Source organism: Argiope bruennichi, chromosome 10 (assembly GCF_947563725.1).
Source record: "Argiope bruennichi chromosome 10, qqArgBrue1.1, whole genome shotgun sequence".
NCBI lineage: Eukaryota > Metazoa > Arthropoda > Arachnida > Araneae > Araneidae > Argiope > Argiope bruennichi.
Genome location: NC_079160.1, coordinates 12,261,440 through 12,283,981, shown reverse-complemented (window position 1 = coordinate 12,283,981; position 22,542 = coordinate 12,261,440). Strand labels below are relative to the sequence as shown.

Sequence of the window (22,542 nt, the reverse complement as noted above, 5' to 3'; positions counted from 1 at the left end):
AACAGGCTTCAAGCAAAACTAATTCATTGCATCATAAATATTTATTTAAAAAGATCTCACTTTCATTCAACGCTATAAAACTACGATTCATTTGATAGAAAACAAAATTAATATCATTTTCCCTTTTATTTAAAATATTTTACGAAAAAATTATATCCAAACAATTTCTTTATTTCATTTATTTGGAAAGAAAAAATATTTGCAATTCTTAAACTGCTGAATATAGTAAGATAAATTTTTCTTTTAAACACTTTTTCCCCCTTTAAACATTATAAATCTCTGTTAAAAATAAGTTCTATGTAATGTTTGAATATATATATTAAAATCATTACTATTACACACAAGAGCAATTCAGGAACAGCCCTGGAAAAAGACCACCAGTTTACACTAAACTTTGCTATAATAAATTTGAATTTTTTTCATTGTATTAATATTTTTTTAAACGAAAATAATATTTCTATATGAATTAACAATTTTTTAATGCTTACATGCATGATAATGTTTCTCTCTTATAATGTAAATTTAATCATATATTAAATTAATAAAAAAAATCAAATACTAAAATTAAATAAGAAATAAAAAGCATCAAGTAACTATTTCTAGCATTTTGCACAGTTATTTTTATTGTTTCAACAAAATGCAAAGTTTAATTCATTATAAAATGTACTTCAAATTTAAAAGGGGCTGTACTTATTTATTAAAGATTGTGGCAACACAAGTACAAAATAACTATAAAAAGTTTTTAATTCTAAAAGTTCCATAAACAAAAATTTCTATTTCATAAGAATCATTTTTGGAAGCTTAATGCACTGTTTTATATTTTATTAATTATCTTGTAAAAAAATACAATATCTAAAGCATTTGACACATAAAAAAAATTATATAATGAAATCTTGCAAAATACAGAAAGAAGTTATGAAAAATGCTGAAATGAATGCACATACATATAAAAATAAACCACTCTCTAGCATTATAAACTATAGTTAAAAATTTCAAACACAGCAAGAATAGTTTTAAAAAATTGTGTTAACAGTTACAGATGTAAAAGGGGAAAGAGGGAAAGGACATACATCTAAAAGACAAATTGAAAATGCCCCTAAATAATTAAATATTTTATTTTTTTAAGTTGGACTTTAAATAATAAGAGATCTGGAAAATAAGTCCGAAATTTTTAAAGTTCTTGAACATCAATTTTTTACAATTGATATAAATTATGTTCCCAACAGCAGGCAATCTTTTAACTTTCTGATTTAAGCAACAATTCTGTAAAATATGCAATTTTCTTTCTTTACTAGCAAAAAAGTACTACTACACAATAAGTAGGATATTCAGTAGAATAACAGACATTTATTTAACAACTAAATTATGAAGAAAAATTCTGCTTGCAATTCAATGACATTTTTGGAGGGAAGGGATGGATAATACAGTTCAAATCTTTCACATTTATTGCAAAATTCTTCATAGGAAACTACCCTAGGAATTAAGAAACATAGAACTGTAATAATCTATAATCAAAGTGCACCAAGCTGAGTCCACAGAGAAAATTCATTCCTAAATGATCCCTTATGGCCCATAGTTTCTGCCATTAAGTCACAATGGAAGAAAAATAATGGGCTGTTTTAAGCAGAATCTGGACATTCAAACTTCTTTTTCTAATTTATAATAGTCATTACTTGCGATGAGTTAGTCAAAAATATCATATATTGAAGTGCATTTCCAGATTCTAAATTAACAGACTGTACTTAGTTTTGATCATGTAAATATATACAAATTATTTGGCAATATTTAATTGAAAGTATCAATTTTTATCTATACGTGCATTTAGATTCAGAATCATGTGAAAAAATGTGCTAATTTGATGCAACATGCAATTTATATAATGTCCATCAACAGAGAAAACATTTCCAGAAACTTGCAAACAGATTTGGGAATAAGAAGGAAAAGTATTAAATAAACAGAAGTTTTAAGATTTATTTGTAGGAATCAATTTCATATTTTTCACATGAATCACTGAATGACAGAAAGTGAAATCAAAGTTAAAAATGCTTTAAATATTATTTCAGAGACAAAGTTTACATAGTTACACAGTAAGTATAGTTTTTTTTTAATTGTAAAAAATAGATGCATTTATAAATATTATTTCGAAATGCTTCCTGAAAATTATTCATGCGCTTCTAATTTAAGTATTTTCATTTATAAGAAAATTTAATTTTGACAAAATGCTGAAATTCAAATGTTCATGGAAAGTGATCAAATTATAGCACACAATTTAACATCGAACATGCAACATACATTTAGCTTGTATATAGTAACATGCCAACCATTGAAAGCAAAACCAAAAACACTATAGAGAAATACTGTATAAAAAGCAAAGTTTCTCATGCATATTAAAAGCCATATGAAAATAAGCATTTCATGCAGTTACATATTTTGGCTCAGAAAGTAATGCCGTTTGTAAGAAGACTCACATCCCTGTGTTAAAAATTCCACCATAAAGAAGAAAATCTATTTGCCTTAAAAATAAGTAAGAATTAATTATTACAAATGTATATGAAAGATTTTCATTGATAATTAACGAAGTAAATTCTGGAATAGAAGATTTCAGTAAACAATCCTGAGCAAGGAGCTAAAAATAATTTGTAGTAATACTAATATATAGAAATTCTTTAACAAAAGTTAAAAATGGATGTTTCAAAAACAAACACGGATGTTTCAAAACATTAGAACAAATTAAAATCTTTTAGAGATTTATTTTGAGAGATATTTAGATTGAGAATCTTTTTTAATTTTTATTCTTAAGGCAAATAAGAGAAAATTTGAAAGAGAACTCATACTTTCTGCCCCAAAAGTTACCATCTATACCAGATTTTCAAATGTCAATAAATTAAAATATATAATAATTCCTTTTAATGAGGAAAATCTATAGTTTTATAATAATTTCAGAATGGAATTCACTATTAAATTTGAATAAAAAATTTACAACAAGGGAACAAGACCCACTTGAGTGATTTTGGTTTTAAAAAAAACAAAAACAATGCTAACAAAATGCATTTAAAATTTTCAAAAAAATGGGCAATGAATTAAAAATTTTATGCATTTGAAAAAAGGTAGATTTTATTCAGAAAATTCAGAAATCTGGAGATAAAGACCTGACTGAAAAATAAAGGAGAAAATTAGAAATCTACTAGCTTTCTTAAAAATTCCTACACACACAATTGCAGAATGATCATCAATGTTTTCAACAAAATGATTTTGAAAAGAATCCTCAATACTCATTCATTTTTGCTTCAAAGGTTTCATATTTTAAAGCTTTTTACATATCAACTGCAGAAACTGACAAGCAGTTAAAGATCTCAAAACAAAATATAAAAAATTCTTTCAGAGATCTAAGACAAGTTTAATCCTGATATTTCAAAGGAAAAAAAAATTTCACAGTCTTCATTTTTTAAAAAAAATTTAAAACCAATGAACTGCGAGGAACAATACACGATTCATGGCCAGAAAGTGAAAGCGAAGGGGATGTGTGGTATCGTCGGCATTACTTTCTGAGGGGCAGCAGAGGGGGGTGGCGAGAAGACAGCGCACTTTGGAGGTGGAGTGAGAGCCTTGTGCATAGGATTCTCTGGTGCAGAGGAGTCCACAGAGCCCTTCGCTTCCAATCACCTACTTCACAATTAGGCAAGCACTTATTTCTCTTACGTTGCTAGGGGCAGAAATTTCAGAAAAAACAGTTAGAGTACAAAACCAAAAAAAAGTTTCTAAAAAATCACCGTTCCACTGCTACTGAAAGAGATGATAGGAAATTCAGATAAATCCTCTCTTAAAAACAAATTCATTTTACTTGAAACAGAGGCATGTTTTAAACTTGGTGTAAAAATTGTGCTTATATATTCCCTTACTTATTATTCCAAGCATTCTGTCATTATAAGATTTTTAGCATATGGTATGATTAAAAAATTTCCAAGATTTTATATATTGAATATTTGTGCATTTTAAATGGGCTTTTATTTTCAAACAATGAAATTTCTTATAGAAGGTAACTATAGTTATATTAGATTTTTAAAAGAATAATTTTAGTTAAAATTCTAAATAAAAAGTTATTCAATGAAATGCGATTCACTGTTTCTGTTAAAGAAGTCTTATAATCATACAGTTAAAACTCTAATAGATTTATCAAATCAAGCATTTAGTTTCTTTGTAACATAAAAAACAAACATTTTCAGAAAAAAAAAAAAAGATTACAAAATACTTAAAAAAAATTATTGGTCTTTAATTGATTTAATTATTAATATGTTGCACAAAACATTAAAGGGTTAAAACAGCCTTACATTAAATAAAGCATTGTAGAGCAAGGATTTTAAATCCAATCACTGCACTGAATAGAAAACTTACCAATTCAGCATGCGTCATACATCAAAACTTATTTTACACCAATTCTATCTACCAGTAAAGGTTTCATAAGTTTTAAAGGATTCTTAAAACAAACAAAAAGTTCACACAGGTATGAAAAAAAAGAATGTTATATAAAAGCATACAAGCATAGCTGAAACTCCAGTACAGAATATATACAAGAAGTTCTGCAGGTAAGTTGAAAACTTATATTCCTAATACCACATAGTTTAATTTTATAAAGGACAATTGCATAGTTTGTTCGCATAAAAAAAAAAAACCATGATTATATTTTTAATTTTAGGCAAAGAAGCTTTTATTTAAAATAATCAATATTTGACTCATAAATGCATAAAGAACCAAATGAATATCTAACATTTTATGGTCAATTTTCTATTTTGAAATTAATATATAATTTAATACTTTCTCTATGTATTAGCATAAACCAGGAAGTTATTTTTAAAGTTCTCTTTAAATAAATTATATTAAGATACAGATTCTATTATTTAAGAAAAAACCTTTTTCTTATAAAAAAAATTAAAAACAAAGCATATAACAAAATCTCTTTTTAAAGTCAAAGTATATTAACTTTAAGAAGAAATGTAAAAATAATTTACAAATTTTGCATACTTCATTTTGAAAACTGATTGACAAATGTCAGAAAATCCTTTTATCCTTATAATTTATATATCAATTGAAAAAAGAAAAGGGCACAGGGAGCCTATTATTTAGTTTCAAGAGTTAAATTTATGAATTCAAACTTATTTAAAATAATAAAAAGGATAAGAATGAATTAATGAAGACTATTAAGTTCTTTATTATTTTTTTTTAAAAAGTGACATTTCTATATCATATGTATTGTGTATTATTCAGAAAACCTTATTCTTAAATAAGAATAACATATTCCAACTAGGAAAATTCTAATTTGATTTCCTTTGTTATTAATTTTACATTTATTTTTTTAAAAAAGAATGTTAACTTAATGAACTTAACAAAAGTAACACTCCTTTTTTTAATAACAAAGCATTCATTTTATTATAAAGTATCCAATGATATTAATATTTAGAAACAATTTAGAAAGCTTAATTGAAAATCTGGACTCTAATTTATATACTGAGAAGTCCTGATAACACTATTAGATTGCAATTTTTTTTCCCAAGTGAAATGGACTGATTAGCAATAATGAAATAAAATTTTGTACAAGGAACTTACATCACCTAAATTCAAGTCACAGTATGTTTCAGAATATATGAATACTATATGATGACATAAAATATAATCGTAGGTCATTTTCTAATAAATGAGGAATTAAATTTTAAAACATTGTTCTCAAGTCAACAAATACTTTTCATTGTTTTAAATTTTTTGATATATAAATCAAACCATTCAATTTTCCATAGCCAAAGTTTCTTTTACATTAAAAAACATATTACACTAAGCTTTATAAAATGTATATATGTTTAAAAGAAACAAAAGACTAACTATTTAGGAGGTTTTAATTTTATATAATATTTCATTCACTCTTCTATAAATTATATTCTTAGAATTCTATTTCTCCAATACTTTTTAAGATTTACAAACATTACACAACAGAAGCTAACATAAAACACAACTAGGAGCATCATTTTAAATCCAGAAGATAAATATTTTCCAGTTTTGACATATCATGCGACAGAAGAAAATAGTGCCATGCCCCATTAAAATGACATCAGTGCACATAATTAAACAGTTGATGATAAGAAAGAATCAGCATGCTCTTCTGTACAATAGAAGTATTATTATAAAGGGAAAGAAAAAAAAGAACCAAAAAGGAAAGTCATGCAGAAAGAGAATACAAGAAGTACCAGAATGTCATTGTAGATATAAAAAGTGCAAATAGATAAAATACAGGGCAGCTAAGTAAAATATTTAGTACATTGAATCAGAAATATATGCTGACCCCTCCCCCTTTGTCTTTTTATAAAATTCTCAAGTCAGTTTATAGAAAATCAAATAATCCATGTAGAACGAGAAATGAAACCAGACTGCTTTGTTCTGTCAAAACATTAATAAAATGCTTTTTAAAAAGAGATATTAATAGTACAAGATTGTCTATATCTAATTAAAAATTTTGATAAAGTCAGTTCCGATATATTGAACTAACTGACGTCTGCATTCTTGACAATAACGAATTCTTAATGTTTTAATTGAAAACAAATTTAAAATTTATCTAATTCATTGTTAATATGTATATAGAATTTAAAATAATGATTAAGTTGAAGAATAAAGATAGTTAAAACTTAAATCAAGAGTTATTTTAAAAGTTACCCTTCCATAATTAAAGAATTTCAAAATCTCCCACAAATTTAAAATAGAGTGAATAACTTTTAAACAACAGGATTAAGAAGAATATTGAAATAAAAGTACCTGCAGTATGAGCAACAATAGAGAGCACTTCAGGTTAATCACTCAACATTTGAAACAAACAATCAAGTTTTTAAATAGGAATTCTTAATACTGATTCTGAAAACAAAATATTCTGGAAAACTATTATATGTCAACTTCTAACCGACTCTTAACTTGATAAAATTCCATATTCCGGGAGCAGAATTAATCAACTAATTATATTATTATTTAAAAAACTTAATTTGATACTAAAAAAAATTTTTCTTTTGAAAATTTCTTTATGAATATTTGGTGCTTTTTTAAATACTTATGAGATTTTTATTTTGTCTGTAGTAATATACAGTTATGATTTCTTTAAATTCTATATACAATTATGATTTCTTTAAATTCTTTGGGAATAGCATTAAAAATTTATCCTCTAAAATGGTCGATTAAATATTATATACTTATATTTTCTTTATAAGACAAAGTTTAAATAAATAATGCTTATTATTTCTGCAGATCGATTTCTTATTAACTTAAAATATAACATAAACCATATAAATTATAATTATGAAGATATATTAGAAAAAGAAAATGGCTAAACATACAAAATAATCAATATAAAGTATACAATATAGACATACAAGACAAAATAATTTTTTAAAAAAATTCTGAAGCATTATCATATATAAAGGATATACAAGAAAAGCATAATATGAAATATATAGTTTTTCTACTATCATTTAGATTTAAGGCAAAGACCAATTTTCAAAATCAAAGTTCCAAAGTTTATGCCACAGTAAGTTTTGAAATAAAATAGTTTTTATTTTTTTTAAAAATGAAACAAGAACAACTTAGACAACAAAGCAATTAAGATTTTGTTTAAATTATCATAAAGTAAAAACTTTGAAACTATAAAAATAACTTAAAATTATAAACTAAAAACATTGCCATCCTAATGTAAGAAGAAAGAGGAAAATATTACATAGTTTAGTTTCAAATTAAACTTTTACATAGATAACAACAGCACTACCAGACTTCTATTAAACAGAAACAGTGAATCATTTTTAAATTGTTTTAATTTTAGTCAAATTATACAATTAAATTATGTAAAATAATTGTTCGCTGTTTAAATTGTAGCAAAAGAGCATTTATTTGTATGAGGAACTCTGAACTACATATCAAATTAGTGTTATAAAAAGAAAAAATTTCTATTAAAACTCCTTCTTATAAACAATTTGAAATTAACTAGCGTTACTAAAAACTACAGATCGTTTTATTTTGAATTTAATTAAAAATCGATTTTCTTTCTTATAAATATGCTATCTTTTTCCATACTGTCCAAGTTTTTTATGATAAATTTCAAGACTACTAGCATTTGAAACGATGAACTCAGTTGTATTTATGTCATATAGTAGATACAAAATTCTTTGTTATAGTCTTATTCTGAATTAAATACCAAATTATTTTTAAATAGAAAATAGCAAAATTATAATAGCTTACAATGTGTGCATATAAGTTTATAGTAATGAATTATTTTTTTTAAAAGACTTTACATATTTCTCTGATAAAGCACACTTTTTATTTGGACAAAAAATTTTCTCACATACCCTTTTTAAATATAAAGAAGACTATAATATCAAATACAAATATAATGAAAGTATGAGTAAATATAAGTGATTGATAAATATTTTCATTAACTTACTGAAACAAAACCTTTAAAATATTAGGAATGAATGACTACTAAATACATGACTTATAAAAGTTTTTCTAATGCCACATTTGCAAATCCACTTTACTATATTTTTGGAAACTGGAGTATAATAAAAATATATAAATAAAAAAGAAAAACTCCTGTATGAAAAATATTTCCTATTCTTCCCACTCATGAAGCTAACTTTAAAAAATATGTAGTATAAACAATATAAAAAATATACCAACAAACAAAATATTTAATATTCACACTATTTAACACAAAATTTTTTTTTAACATCTCGCAAATAAAAGAAAATCATATCCTATAATAAAAATTCTTCTATGGCATTAATCCTTAAATGTATCTTTGAAACTACATTTCCAAAGATATATTTAAATATTTAAGACACATTTCGCTGTTACATTACTATTTGATGGGCCCCCTTAAAAAAACTGAACACATGAAATAGTTGAAAAGTAATAAGAATTTCCTAATGCATCATTTAAAAAAGATGGCTGGGAAATGGAATAAATCACATATAGAATTTAAATAGAAAAATGTAATTAATAGAAATCAGCAACCATAGTTTAAGAAAATTATTAAATCTAAAATAAAAATAACCATACAAAAGAAAGTAAAATTACAAATAACAAGGAAACTCTTTCATTTTAAGGAATAAAAATATGTAAATTTTAAATCAAGACAAATTTAGATTCAATCTATGAATTGCACTTCTTCATTTTTTCTAAAGAATTTTATGTTATCATTGTAAATACTATATCTAAGGAGTCAAGTATACTTTTTCAAAAAAAAATGCTTATTTAGTTAGAACATAAAATGAGTACTAAAAATATGTTTAAAAAATAATCTCTGTGGAAAAATACTGACCTGAGTTTGCAGACGTGTGAGCCCTCTTATCCACAAAATCTGTCCTGTCCGACTTTTGACATCTTGAGAAAGGGATCCACTACTCCCCCCATCTTGTCCAAGTGAGGGTGCAAGGTCGTCCTCTGGGGTTCCTGAACCCCATGTGAATGTGTGAGGGATACGCTGAGTGGGCAAAGTGTTGATAATCTGTCCCCATACTAAAGTGCCACAACCTAGAAATATGCACCACAGCCACTGGTCCAGGGTGAGGGTAGTTGTGCTGAAGGCATAACCACCAAACTGAATGATCACCACCTGCAGATGTATATATGCAAATTATTTTGGGACAAAACTTTTTCAATACATATGCAATACATTTTGGTAGGAACATTTTTATTTCATATCAATTAAAAAAAAAAAAGAAGCCCTAAAGTAAATACTTTTTCATTCTTTCTGTATGCATTCAGAATATATTGTATCAATTTTGGTTTTTCTTTTGTATTTTTCAAATTCACAGCCTTGAAAATAAGAATATAAAGACTCAATGCTTTTTAAAGAACAAATGAAAGCTGTTTTAAAACATGTACTTCTAATATGTCTAATTTCATATCTTTATTAAAACCTTCAAATACTTTCTACTTATTAATGCATTCAAATCAGTGCTGTTTAAATTTGATTAAATTACAATTTCAAGAATATGTATTCATAGAATAATAAATGAAAAATTTTCAATCTTCATGAAAAGAATTGCATTAAAGTGAAAAATTCAAGACAATATTGAAAGAATTAAAAATTTAAACAGAAGTTCAAATACATAAATAAATATGGTGAATTCTTTTTCTTTTACAAGAAATCCATTCAATGCTAAAGCAAACAAATTACAAAAATTATATTATCTACAGACATGCAAAATCTAAAGAGAAAATCCTATTCACAGTCTGAAAACTGTAATTAATCTGTTGTCAGTGTTAACAATATAATTGTTATCCCTCTTTTGTAAGTAAATGCTTTAGTTTAGTTTTTGAAATTCTAAATTCTGGGCACAATTCATTTATGATATCACAAGTCTTTATTTTTAGTTTGGAAATAAATGTTAGTGAATAAATTAAGCGGTAAATAAAAAGATCTATGTTGCAGAGGCAGATATTTCCCGACAGGGACAAGACATTCGTTGGAGAGGCAAGCATATTTTCTGTAATTTAAATTCTGAATAACACATAATTAATTTATTTAATACAAGGCAATTGAATATCAATTAAAAAGTTTCTTGATTAATTGATTTTCTTAAAAGTGACAAAATTTCAACAAAATATTAAATTAAAAGAATGAATGTCTAAGGCATGGTTGAAAGAAAGGTACACAAGCACACACAATTTAAAAAAAATAAAATCATATGTTTATTTTTATAAACCCCTCCTAATTCAGGAAAAAAAAATCTCACAGTAGCATTCTGAAGGATATTAGAACTTTCATCATTTTCATGCCGAGAGCTTTTGATGAAATGATTTCTCTGGGATTCTGCATTTTCTTTACTCCCACTGCTAAGAAGGGAACTATCTGATTTTATTGTTTTATCTAAGAATGCTGCATGCTTACATATCTTTTAGCATAATCATTGTCAAAGTGTCCTTAGCAATGAATGTATACAATTTTATATTGATTGTACCAGAGCTGCTCTTTCACATTAAATGAATGAAATGCATGCTATTGTTATGGAAGCTATATAAAATCAATGTTGTTGTGCGGGATTATAATTCATTGGGGGATGCAGGCCCCATTGTATGCAAATCTGGAATGGTGTGACTTTGGAACACTGAAATTGACCTTGATAGTGAGCGATTATATGATAATTAATATGATAGAAACGCCAATTGAAATGATAATAATGCAGACATAAAATGATTTTAATTATTTAATTAATCCAGTACTGGAAGAGGAATATGTTTATATCACAATGGATAGATGAGACAAGTGAAGATAAGAGTAAAGGTGCAAGCTTAGGCGCATTTTACAAAGCACCCAGATTTATTACAACAAAAACAGATGCCATTGAAACTGTTTGTATCATCACTGGTCCTATAAAATATATTCATCGTTGTGCATTATTCGTTGTCAAGAGTTGGGTTAGTTCATCTGGATCTTCTTTCCACTCTCTTCCCTTTTCTTTCCATTATGTTTTGCACAATATTAGGCATTTGTCACGAATGCTGTTGTAGTATTGTTTCTATGTGCTTGATGTCATCCTTATAGTCTTAGTAGTTGATCTGTTCGATCAATTTTTTAAGTGACTGTTTAGTCTTAAACATTGACTCTTACAGTGACTTGAACTCATGATATTCATCATCAGGAAGAATAGACAAGACGCAAAGTGCTAGAAGATTCTATGAAAATTTCCCTTCACTAGACAACTCTAGTTGCATCCATAGTGTGTGCAAATGCATCCACAGTGTGTGCAAAATCTGCAAGTGAATGCATTGCTCATCATCTTTCTCGATCCAGAAGATGAATAACTGTCCAAGAGTGTCCATTTTGACATCAGGCACTTCCTCAGAGTTGCTATACAAGGTTCATATTTCTTGCACAGAAGTATCATGTCCACGGATCAAATTCAACACATTAAATGATACAGTTGTGCGGATGATCACAACAACTTTCACATTCGCTTCTGCATATGCTTTTATTGCATGGTTTCAATCGGATTTTTTTTTCCATCTACGTCTATTGCCGGTGCTATTGGTTCTACAAAGGAACTATTGAAGATGCTTACACAATCGTTGAGTACGAACAACGAATTCCTTTCAAATTTCAGGTTAGTCCAGTTGGATGAACGATTCCAACTTGATAAACTGAACAAAATTTTTAGCTTCTAAACTATGTCCTTATTAATCAAAGAGTAGAGGGAAAAAAAGACATCGGTAGACAGTTGTCTACAAGCAGTTGACAGAAATAGTAACATCAAAATTTAAAATCCAAAAATGAAATCGAAAATCGAAATACGTGATACAGATGTCATCATAGCCATTGTTACTGTACCTGCACAGTTGAGGATCACTAAAACCCATAACTTGTTGCAATTTTCACGAAATAAAGTGATAACTAGTTGAATTCCAGATTGAAAAAGTAGAAAGTAAGGAGAAAAAAAAAAGTCAAAGGCGACGCCAGATGCATAAACTTATTTAAGCAAAACAAATAATAAAGAGATGCCACTCAAATGCACATAATATTAATTGAATCCTCGCTTCTCGTCCTTTACAATATATTAACATCAAAATGAGTTTTAAGTTATCGTATCAGTAAATATCCAGCTTGTCCTTTACGAAATGGTATCTTTTTCAACGGAACTCAATTTCCTGAAGACAGAGGTGGATGCAGATGGAAAGCGGTCACCTACAGATGGATGACTGACTATCTTTTCCACTATTGCTGCCTTTCTTCAAATACCTTCTCTTTCAATGAAACAATTATGGGGAAAACATTGATTTATTCATCAGTGTTGAAAATGGGGAAAAAAAACTTAATATGAAAAATTCAAATTGAACACCTACCTAGATTAATCATGCAGCTATATAATGAAATCATAGATTTAGTTAATAAAAATGAAGGCACCACCTTAATATTTGAAATCGCATTTTACACAGGAAAAGAAATTCTAACCTGTGCTGCTGTTGTGATGATCAGGATGCTGTAGAAAATAGGGTTTGTGAAAAGTCCTTCAAAAATGTTCCGTTCCCCATGGATTTTTCGGGCATTCATTTCATTAAAGAGTGTCATCATCACAAATGTGTTGAAAATGATAGTGAAGTGTTCAGAAGGCTTGGCCCGCAGACCTGAATTCAGGCCAGAGTCGATGTCAAATATTCTGTCACCTAGTCAACAATAATAACCAATTAAAAGAACTGTATGTAAAAAGAGTTAAACAAAATAAGGTATAAAGTGTAAATAGATGATAGATTAAAATTCTTTTCATTTGTGTACATAATCGAATTCTATTGCCAGCATTTAATTAGCTTAAAAAAATTACTCTAAAATGTACATCTCTCTTTAAAAAATTATAGAAGATCAATTTCTTTTCTTCAAAAATATATGAGGGAATAAAATACAATTTTAACCAAAAATATATACATTTAATTCAATATGAATGCATACATTTAAAAATGACATAAGATAGCAAAAACAACAACAAAAATCTATTTTGAAGAACATATGCACACTGAATACGACAGATCAGCAGTATAAAGAAAGATGAAGTAGGAGGAGGGGGATTTGATTTTCTAATTGCCACTGTTAGGTGGAGGTTGCAAAGGGGAAATATTCTTTCATGTTTTAAAATCAAATAACTAGGTGATGCAAATATATTAGTATGCTTAATATAATATCATACAGCATAATAAAATGTAACATTAATGGTATACAAAGTATCAAATAATACTTTGGCCTATTTATGCCACTGAGACAGCCTCAGTATTAAATCGATGGATTCTGAACAAAAACAGATGTTGCAATAATATTACATTTATATCAAATGTTTAATATTCATATGGCCTAATTCAATAGCAAGACAGATCTGCTTAAACCACTCACAATTAAAAAATATTCATTTGTCAGACACATGAAACATTTTCTAATATTTCCATTCTATATCAGGTAGACGGTCAGTGTAAAAATAGCATATAAAACAGTATTTTTTATAAAAATCAAGAATGCTTCTGTACAGTATTTTCTTCATGCTATTTCTCACAGCATAATCATTTAATTGTGGAGAAATTCGAAAGAAATTAGATATTGCAAAACTACATCAATTCTTTTAAATATATAGAATTCAATTCCAAATTTATATTAAAGCTATAAATATAAAAGAATAATTCAATGACCATGCATTTGTAATGGGGAAAAAATACTAAATTCTAAATAATAAGAAAACCAAAGAAGTTTATTCCATTATTTTATTTTAATACTATCTCTTCGTGAAATTTTATATAATATTGCAAATTAATAATATTTTTTCCCTAGGCAGTAAGTCTGCTCATAAGGAAAATAATTTTACAGAGATAGTAATGAATGCTGAATAGATGCCGAATCAATGATTCTCCAAACTTACTTGCGATTATTTAACAATGAATCTGGCTACAGAAATAAAGGATCCCAAATACTTGAGAACATTTGATACTCTGTCACATATACTATAAAACCCCAATTTATGCAGTAATCAGTCCAGTCAAGAGAGAGCCGAACAAAGTCTATAATCAACCCTTTATTAGTGCTTTTTGCTGCTGTAGTTGCTTATTAGCCATTTTCAGCTAGAGCATTACAGTTTATAGCAAGAGCCGTTTTTGTGTACACTTTGGCCATGCTTTGCTACTCTGTTTTTGTGTAGACTAAAGAATCAATATTTGTTACTGAACCTATTGGAGCTTTTTGCTATATTTTGTTTTTGTAACAATATATATATATTTGCTATTAAAAGTAATAAAAAACTGCACCTGCAAAAAGTAGTGTGAAGATGACGATTAGTTGGTAGATGGCATGACCCAAGATGTTCTTCATCATGGTGCGAGAGATGAGAGGCTTCGAACGGCCGTAAGGCTTCCGAAGCAGAAGGTCTGGAGTGGGCAACTCTGTGGCCAATGCCAGAGATGCCAGTGTGTCCATAATCAAGTTCACCCACAGCATCTGAACAGCCTTTAGGGGACTGTCCTGTAATAAAAGCATAGTATCAATGACATTCAAAGTGCCAAACAGTATTCTAAATTTCTTAATTAATTTCAGAGCAAAATGATCTAATAATGACTAAAGGGGAAACAAAACTCAACTATTGCAGATTTACTGTAAAACGTAGATCAATATAATTGAAATGAAAAAAAAATGACAAAACTTCTTGTATTTGATTTACGGATTGAAGGATATGGATGAAAGAATTGGAAAATAAAAATACAATATATATATAGCTCCTGCAGAACTCTAATCTTGAGATAGAAATAAATAGTTGGAGCATACAATCCATTTTTTACATTTATCCATTTTTCTGATACAATCCATTTAAAATATTTATGTATATAAAAACATAAGGTAAAAAAAAAAAAAAAAAAAAAAAAAACGCGAGTATAAATAAATTTAATGGAAAAAAAAAATACTGAAAATGTTAAGCCAAAATATACATATGAGCATATTTTAAATTTCGGTAAAAAGGGAAAAAAATCTTTATTCCAGTGACAATAAAAGGCAGATATCAGGAAATTGCAACAAAATGAAAAGGAATGATAAAATTAAAAAATAATAAAACAAAATATGTTTCATATCAAAATCATAAATCAAAATTAACCAGTGTTATATTTTACAATGCAGTTTTTTTTTACTGTTGTTAAAAGTGATAATTCATCATAACAAATTCTTATAATTAAAAATTCAAAGAGAGCAATATTGAATGCAAAAACAGCATTGAAAACTCAGAAATTTGAGTTTGAAAACTCACATCCAAAATTACAAACTATAACCTTATCCAACTTTTTAAAAAATCGTAAATAGTTTTCACTGTAATAATAAAAGGAACCTCAAGCAACTTTCAAAAATATAACATAAGGCGATCTTTGGTGATTAGAAGTTAACTCCCATCTATATGTTTAAAATAATAGATAAAAGCAAAGAATCCCCACCCAAAATCATTGTATCTATTTTGCAAATTTTTATATCACTAGATATATTATCAAATGTTTCCTTTCTCAAACTCCGTTCCATTTCGAAGGGAATTTCAAAATTACACTTCACCATACATTTTCCTGTAGAGAAAAATCCAGAGTTTTTCCATTTCTTTCAAAAATGGAGGGTGAAGAAAGTCAGACAATTGATGACATATTTAGAGATAATAAATTTTCGTATAAGACAACAAAGGGCAAGGTTGAACCTGTAGTTGGGGCTGGGTGACTGGTTCATTGATTTTTCTATTATTTTAACCATATAGATTATTGAAAGAATAATTTGCTACAAAATAAATATTTTATTCTTTTTTCAAGTTCTAGTTTTTAAACAATTTTAAAAATATTGAATTGACTATAAACTTTTTGAAATACATAAAATTGACATGCCTTGCAAAACTATTGATAAAAGTTACACTCATGCAGACCCCACTATTCAAACTAAACTATTCAAGCTAAACTAAACATAACTATTCTAGGTATAAGAATTCACATGTTACATTGTTTTTTTTTTCCTGAATGGTTTTAAATTTATCATTCCTTAAATAAACACACACTTTCTATATTTTTATCAGCAAGGAAAAAGAAATCATTGACATCACTTTGTTATTGCAGGACAAATTGAAAACAGTTTACCTCAATGGCACAGGCCCCAACAAAGGCCACAATGACAGCCACTACATTGACTGTCAGTTGAAACTGTAGGAACTTTGCGATGCTATCATACACATTTCTTCCCCACATCACAGCTTTTACAATACTTGTGAAGTTGTCATCTGTCAGGATGATGTCAGAAGCTTCCTTGGCAACATCTGTTCCTGCAATGCCCTAGGAATACAGAATCCAAAATTTAAAATTTGTGTGTAAAACATAGTCTTATTCAATTCATTTGATTCACCAGAAATTGCTTTTACAATTACTAAATCGTTTTAGGAAATCAAACAGTTCAAGCAATATGATTTCAATTAGTTTCTTTCTTTCTTTTTTGCTGGCTTATACTTTACAAAAGAATCAAATTCATATGAATTAAATAGTAATATAATTAGGATTTTTAAAAACTTTTCATCATCATCTTCTATAATTTAAGATATTATATACACTTATGTCAATAAATTAAGGATAATGCAAGTCCAGGAAAAGAAAGAATCAGATGCAAAACAAATGTGACATATTTGTAAGGCCTATTTATTAAACAAAAGGTAAAGAGCAAAAAATATGCTATATGTTTGATATCATTAATAAAAATTGCGATTTTTTGCTCCCTCGAGCAAATTACAAAAACCCTATTTACAATCAAATTCATAATGTTGCATTGTACAATTGAATTGCATAATACTATATTGTTATGATGGTTAGAATGTCTCCCAGACGATGCAATACAGTCTATACAACACCTAGGCATGCTGAGAATCAAATTATCAATCTGATTATTTGATACTATCGATCTGATTGGGGAATTACACCACTCATTAAGCAATGCTCTCCGAAGTTCCGGTAGACATGTAGGAGGTGGTTGACGGGCTGCAACTCGTCGGCCAAGCATGTTACACACATGCTCTACTGGATTCAAGTTCGGTGAGAATGCTGGTCACTCCATACGGGTGATATCCTCCGACCGAAGACATTCGTTTACGATGTTTGCACGATGAGGACGGGTGTTGTCATCAATAAACATGAATTCTGCGCCCAAGGCGCCCCGAAACAAACATACATGTTGTTCCAGAATCACGTCCCGATAGATTTGGCCTGTCATGGTTCCAATTTGAACATGCTGGTCAGTTCTGGAACACAGAATAATTCCTCCCCAATCGAGCAATCCTACACCACCGTAACGGTGTCGTTCAATGATGTTCTCTTGGTGGTAACAGGTACCTGGCGCTCTCCATATGAAAGTCCGGCGGGAATCAGACTGCAAGCTAAACCGGGACTTGTCGGAAAACATAACACAAGTCCACTGTTGCTGTGCCCACAATGTATGCTCTCTACTCCAAGCTAACCGCAGGCGACAACGAATTGTAGTAAATAGAACACATCTGACAGACCTACGAGCATAAAGACCAATCTGCCCTAAGCGTCTGTACACGGTCTGCCTTGAAACTGTCGTACTAGTAGCTGAAGAGAGCTGACGAGACAGCTCTGATGCTGTGCTCCGTCTGTTTCTTTTGGCAGTAACTGCCAAATACCAGTCCTCATTCGGCGTTGTCACTAGGGGGCGACCTGTGCTGTAACGAGTACTCACATTACCATCATCTTGGAATCGTTGCCAAAGGCTGGAGATGACACTCTTGGCGATTCCAAGTTCCACGGATGCTTCCAGCTGGATACGCCCATATTCCAGACTGTCGATAATTCTACCACGTCAAAAATCATCTAAATGTTTCCTTTGTGTCATAATTATGCGGTAATTGCACTGAAAGATTTATAAAGCGCTTGCGACAATCGTTACTTCTTTGCCTGTATTCCTTATACATCACTCTCTTGCACTCGTCATTGTGACGTACTATCCATGTCATCTGGTGGCTTCCTGCAATTTGCATATGATTTTTGAAGATGTGTGTAGTCATTTTACGGGTGATATATGTATTTTAGAGTTCAATTTCCGTGTGACTCTGAATTATCCTTAATTTATGGACATGAGTGTACTTTATTTCCTTGACTTTATTAAGAAGATATTCAATTGTTTAAGAAAAGAGTTTCTAGATATCATATTTGAATTAATTTTAACAAATTAATTTTACTTAAAAATGAAAATATAATAATCTACAATGAAAAAGATTTCAAAACAAAATTAAGAGGAAAAAAAAAAAAACCAATTTTCATTGTAAAAATTTTTTACCTTCTTGTTGGGTATAATGTAGACATCAATATTTTTTTTTTAGTCACCAGTTTTGTTTGTTATTTATTATATAATAATAAGAGAATATGGACAAGATTACTAGACAATGAGTTGGTTGCAAAATAATTATTGCTATTAAAAAAATCTAAGCAGTTTTAAGAAAATTTACCGAGAAAGGCGATTTGCAAGGATTATTTGTAGAAAAGCATTTCTACAAATAATTTGATAATGCAGGGGCTAAATAAGGTTAATTACAAGAATATAAAAATACTCAATCTTTTTCATTCATATCATAATTATATTTTGCCATCTTAAGGCTTGTTAAACTGTTAGACTGCAATGTTATAATATGATTCTTCCAACAGAATTAATAAATCAATGCTGTCTATTTAGAAGACAGATTTCATTTTAAAAATATGGGAATACAGAAAAAGGACACTCACCATGGCAAATCCTACATCAGCCTTCTTGAGTGCTGGTCCATCATTTGTTCCATCCCCTGTCACAGCCACAACCTCACGATTGGGGTTTAGCTTTGAATCAATGATGCCCTTGACCAAAGTATATTTATCTTGAGGTGAAGACCGTGCCAAAACCCTTAGGCGTGGCCACACTTTGTCAAACAAATGTTGTTGAAACTGAAAACCATCAAAAAACCCCTATTAGCATAAGACATTTAACGATATATCCACAATATTTGATACTTTGAAAGCCTGATAATAAAGATGAAATGTTATTCGGCATTTTGTGCTAATAGGGAAGCACTAGTTTTGCTACTGTTATAATTTTAAATTATTTCCTATTTAAAAATCTGGTTAGAAAAACAGACTGTACTTAGACAACAGAACTGCTTGATTACAAATTTTAATGGTACAGCACACATATGAACAGCGATATTTGTGGTATTTAAGAAAAATATCAATATATATTTCATGCAAAGAATAAGCATACCATTATTTAAATAAGTTTTTCATATTAACAGTTATTTTCTTTTCCAGAAAGACATTTATATGCATATGAAATAACATCCATGTATTCTGTGTAAAGGAAAATCTCATTAATGTACTTTCACAAATTAAGGAAAATAAAATAAATCATAGACAAGATTATATTATAATTTAATTCTTTTTATTACAGAATAAAAATGTTATCATAAAGGAATATGAAATAATCGGTCGTATTAATCAAATATCCTCACTAATTCCCTATTATTCCTTTATTTATTATTTATTTATTCATTCACTAACACAACCATATAGGTTTAGGTTTTCATCGATAAGGATGAAAAACAATGTTTATGATCATAAGCTGTCTTTTATTGCTTTCATAAAGCATCTTGAGCTATAAAATTGAAACTGAAACTAAATTAACCTACAACCTAACCTACAATTTTGGTGCATAAATTGCATACTAAATTTCGTATATCCTGTTTACAGTATCTGGAAACTATCATGTTAAAACAGACAAAAATATATTTTTTTTCGGATAAAAGAAGGTTTTAAAATTTTGAGGTTGAATTTTTTGATGATTGCAATATTTTCTCTTTGTATGCTTTATATGCAAGAAAATACAACAACAGCATTTTTAAATTTTATACAAATTTGATTGAATGAAAACTAAAATTTCACATATTTACTAACTTTTAAGTTATTTTATGAAAGACTGTTTAAAAAGTAGTAATAAATTTGCTGTTAAGAAAAATTTAATACACTTTTTGCTTATTTCTAATATTTAATATGCGATTTCCTAAGAATTGAATCAAAATGTCTAAATGAAAAAATAAATTATATTATTTCATTAATGCATTTAAGCTCATAAAAATATCTTTGAAAACATCAACAATGATAAGAATGCATTATATTAATTACCCTCTTTTTTTCCCATAATTTTAATGAACTTCTGAAATTGCCAAGATTTCATATTTCATAATTTTATGTTTAAAATAATATGCCTATTAGTTTTCCAGAATTAAGCATGAAAAGTGAGAAGGGGATCTAGCTTTCACAAACAGCTAAAATAAATGAGATAAAGAAACTCTACGAAGAATATAAAATTCATTTAAACGCACAGAGCTCTTAACCAGAATCTTCAATTATAGCATTATTCAGAATTCAAAAAAATTTAGTCAATTGTTAAAACTTTGAAATGCTGTTCACTTGCAAATACTCACTTCTCCATTACTGTCTCTTATCCTGCGATTAAATTCCTTGCCATCTAAAACTAGAAAATCATCACCAGGCCTGATGATGCCACATTTCATGGCAATAGACCGAGCTGTGTTCACATTGTCTCCAGTCACCATACGAACAGTGATGCCTGACTTTTGGCATTTCTTGATAGCATCAGGAACCTAAATAAAAGATTTTGTTGCATTTCAGATTTGATGAAAATGCATCGAGAAGTCATCAGTATTTACAGAAATTTGACTTGTGATTTTTAAATCTAAGTTAAATGCAAATGAAACTAATGTTGCAGCATTTTGAAGTTTTTATTCTTTTATCTAGATGATATGCATTTTTTATGACATCATATGAAAAATTTATGCAACAAAAACTTTTGCAGCATATTAGATCTTCCGAAAAGAAATGTCGAGATCTTTTCTACTGAAAATATCTCAAAAATTAGTAGAATGCAAATTAAAAAAAACTATTCTTATATAGTAATTCATTTTTATTATTACTTTCCAAACTTATTTCAAGATTAATTTCTTTTTGTTCAAAATAAAAGAATTATATACTTTTTGACTTTTAACAAATAAATACAAAAACAAAAGAATATTATATATCATCAAGACTTAAGTTTTGAATACAAATCAGTTAAATAAATTTTGCATCAAGTAAAATACGCTTTATGCCAACTACATCATATATTCTTTATGGAGTCATTAATGAATAACCATTCCATTGAATTAAGTTTTTATACAACCTAGAATTATATAGCATATTTAATGCGAAGGAAAAGACATTAATATTTAGTAGAATGTGCCAAAAATAAATTATAAATTAGCAAAAAAGCTTTATTTTAATTATATAGAAGAAATATTTGTCATTGAGTTACTGTTTGGAATTTTTATGGCCATTTAAAATTAAAAAGAATTATCACATTACTTTGATGCACAAAACTGACCTCAGGCCTGACAGGATCCTCAATTCCCACAATGCAGAGGCATGTCAATTCTGAGACAATTGCATCTTCATTTTCCCAATCTGGTTCAGAAGTGATTTGAATTTGATTCTGAGCCTCAGCTGCATATACATAGTCCTTATATGCAATGGCAATGGTTCGTAGCCCATCACTAGCCATGGGCTCAATCACTGTCTTCACTAATCGATCCTGATCCTCCCTGGTAAATGATTCTAGTTGACCATCACGACCAAAGATAAAGTTACACCTGAAGGAGAATCATTGTTAGAATTACAAAAAGAAAAATGCAACTTTAAAGTCTACCCAATAAAATAAAAAGAAAATCAAACAGGCACATATAAAAAAATTTCTATTAAATTACCAAAATAATTCAATATACTTGAAATTTTAAACTTAACAATTATCATATTCAACAGTAACTTTTGTAAAAGGATGAGTGTAGTTTGATCACCGTACAGAATTTTATAAATAATCGGACAAATTAAACTTGATGTTTTACTACAAGGGGTAATTCAAATCAGCACAGAGTACAACATGCTGAATTTAAAACAGAT

The 22,542-nt window shown here is 28.4% G+C and overlaps 1 protein-coding gene across 8 annotated transcripts in view; it reads right to left on the bottom strand.

The window, feature by feature from the left end:
- The window catches only part of LOC129987863 (plasma membrane calcium-transporting ATPase 2-like), a 219,064-nt gene that overhangs the window by 19,610 nt on the left and 176,912 nt on the right, over window positions 1-22,542 (bottom strand). For all 8 annotated transcript variants that reach the window (XM_056095830.1, XM_056095831.1, XM_056095832.1 and 5 more), the window contains 7 exons: window positions 21,971-22,235; window positions 21,015-21,194; window positions 19,288-19,482; window positions 16,645-16,836; window positions 14,800-15,013; window positions 12,974-13,185; window positions 9,341-9,634 (listed from right to left, as the gene is read on the bottom strand). In XM_056095830.1, the coding sequence (XP_055951805.1) occupies window positions 9,341-9,634; window positions 12,974-13,185; window positions 14,800-15,013; window positions 16,645-16,836; window positions 19,288-19,482; window positions 21,015-21,194; window positions 21,971-22,235 (1,552 nt within the window). The remainder of the gene's footprint in view (window positions 1-9,340; window positions 9,635-12,973; window positions 13,186-14,799; window positions 15,014-16,644; window positions 16,837-19,287; window positions 19,483-21,014; window positions 21,195-21,970; window positions 22,236-22,542) is intronic.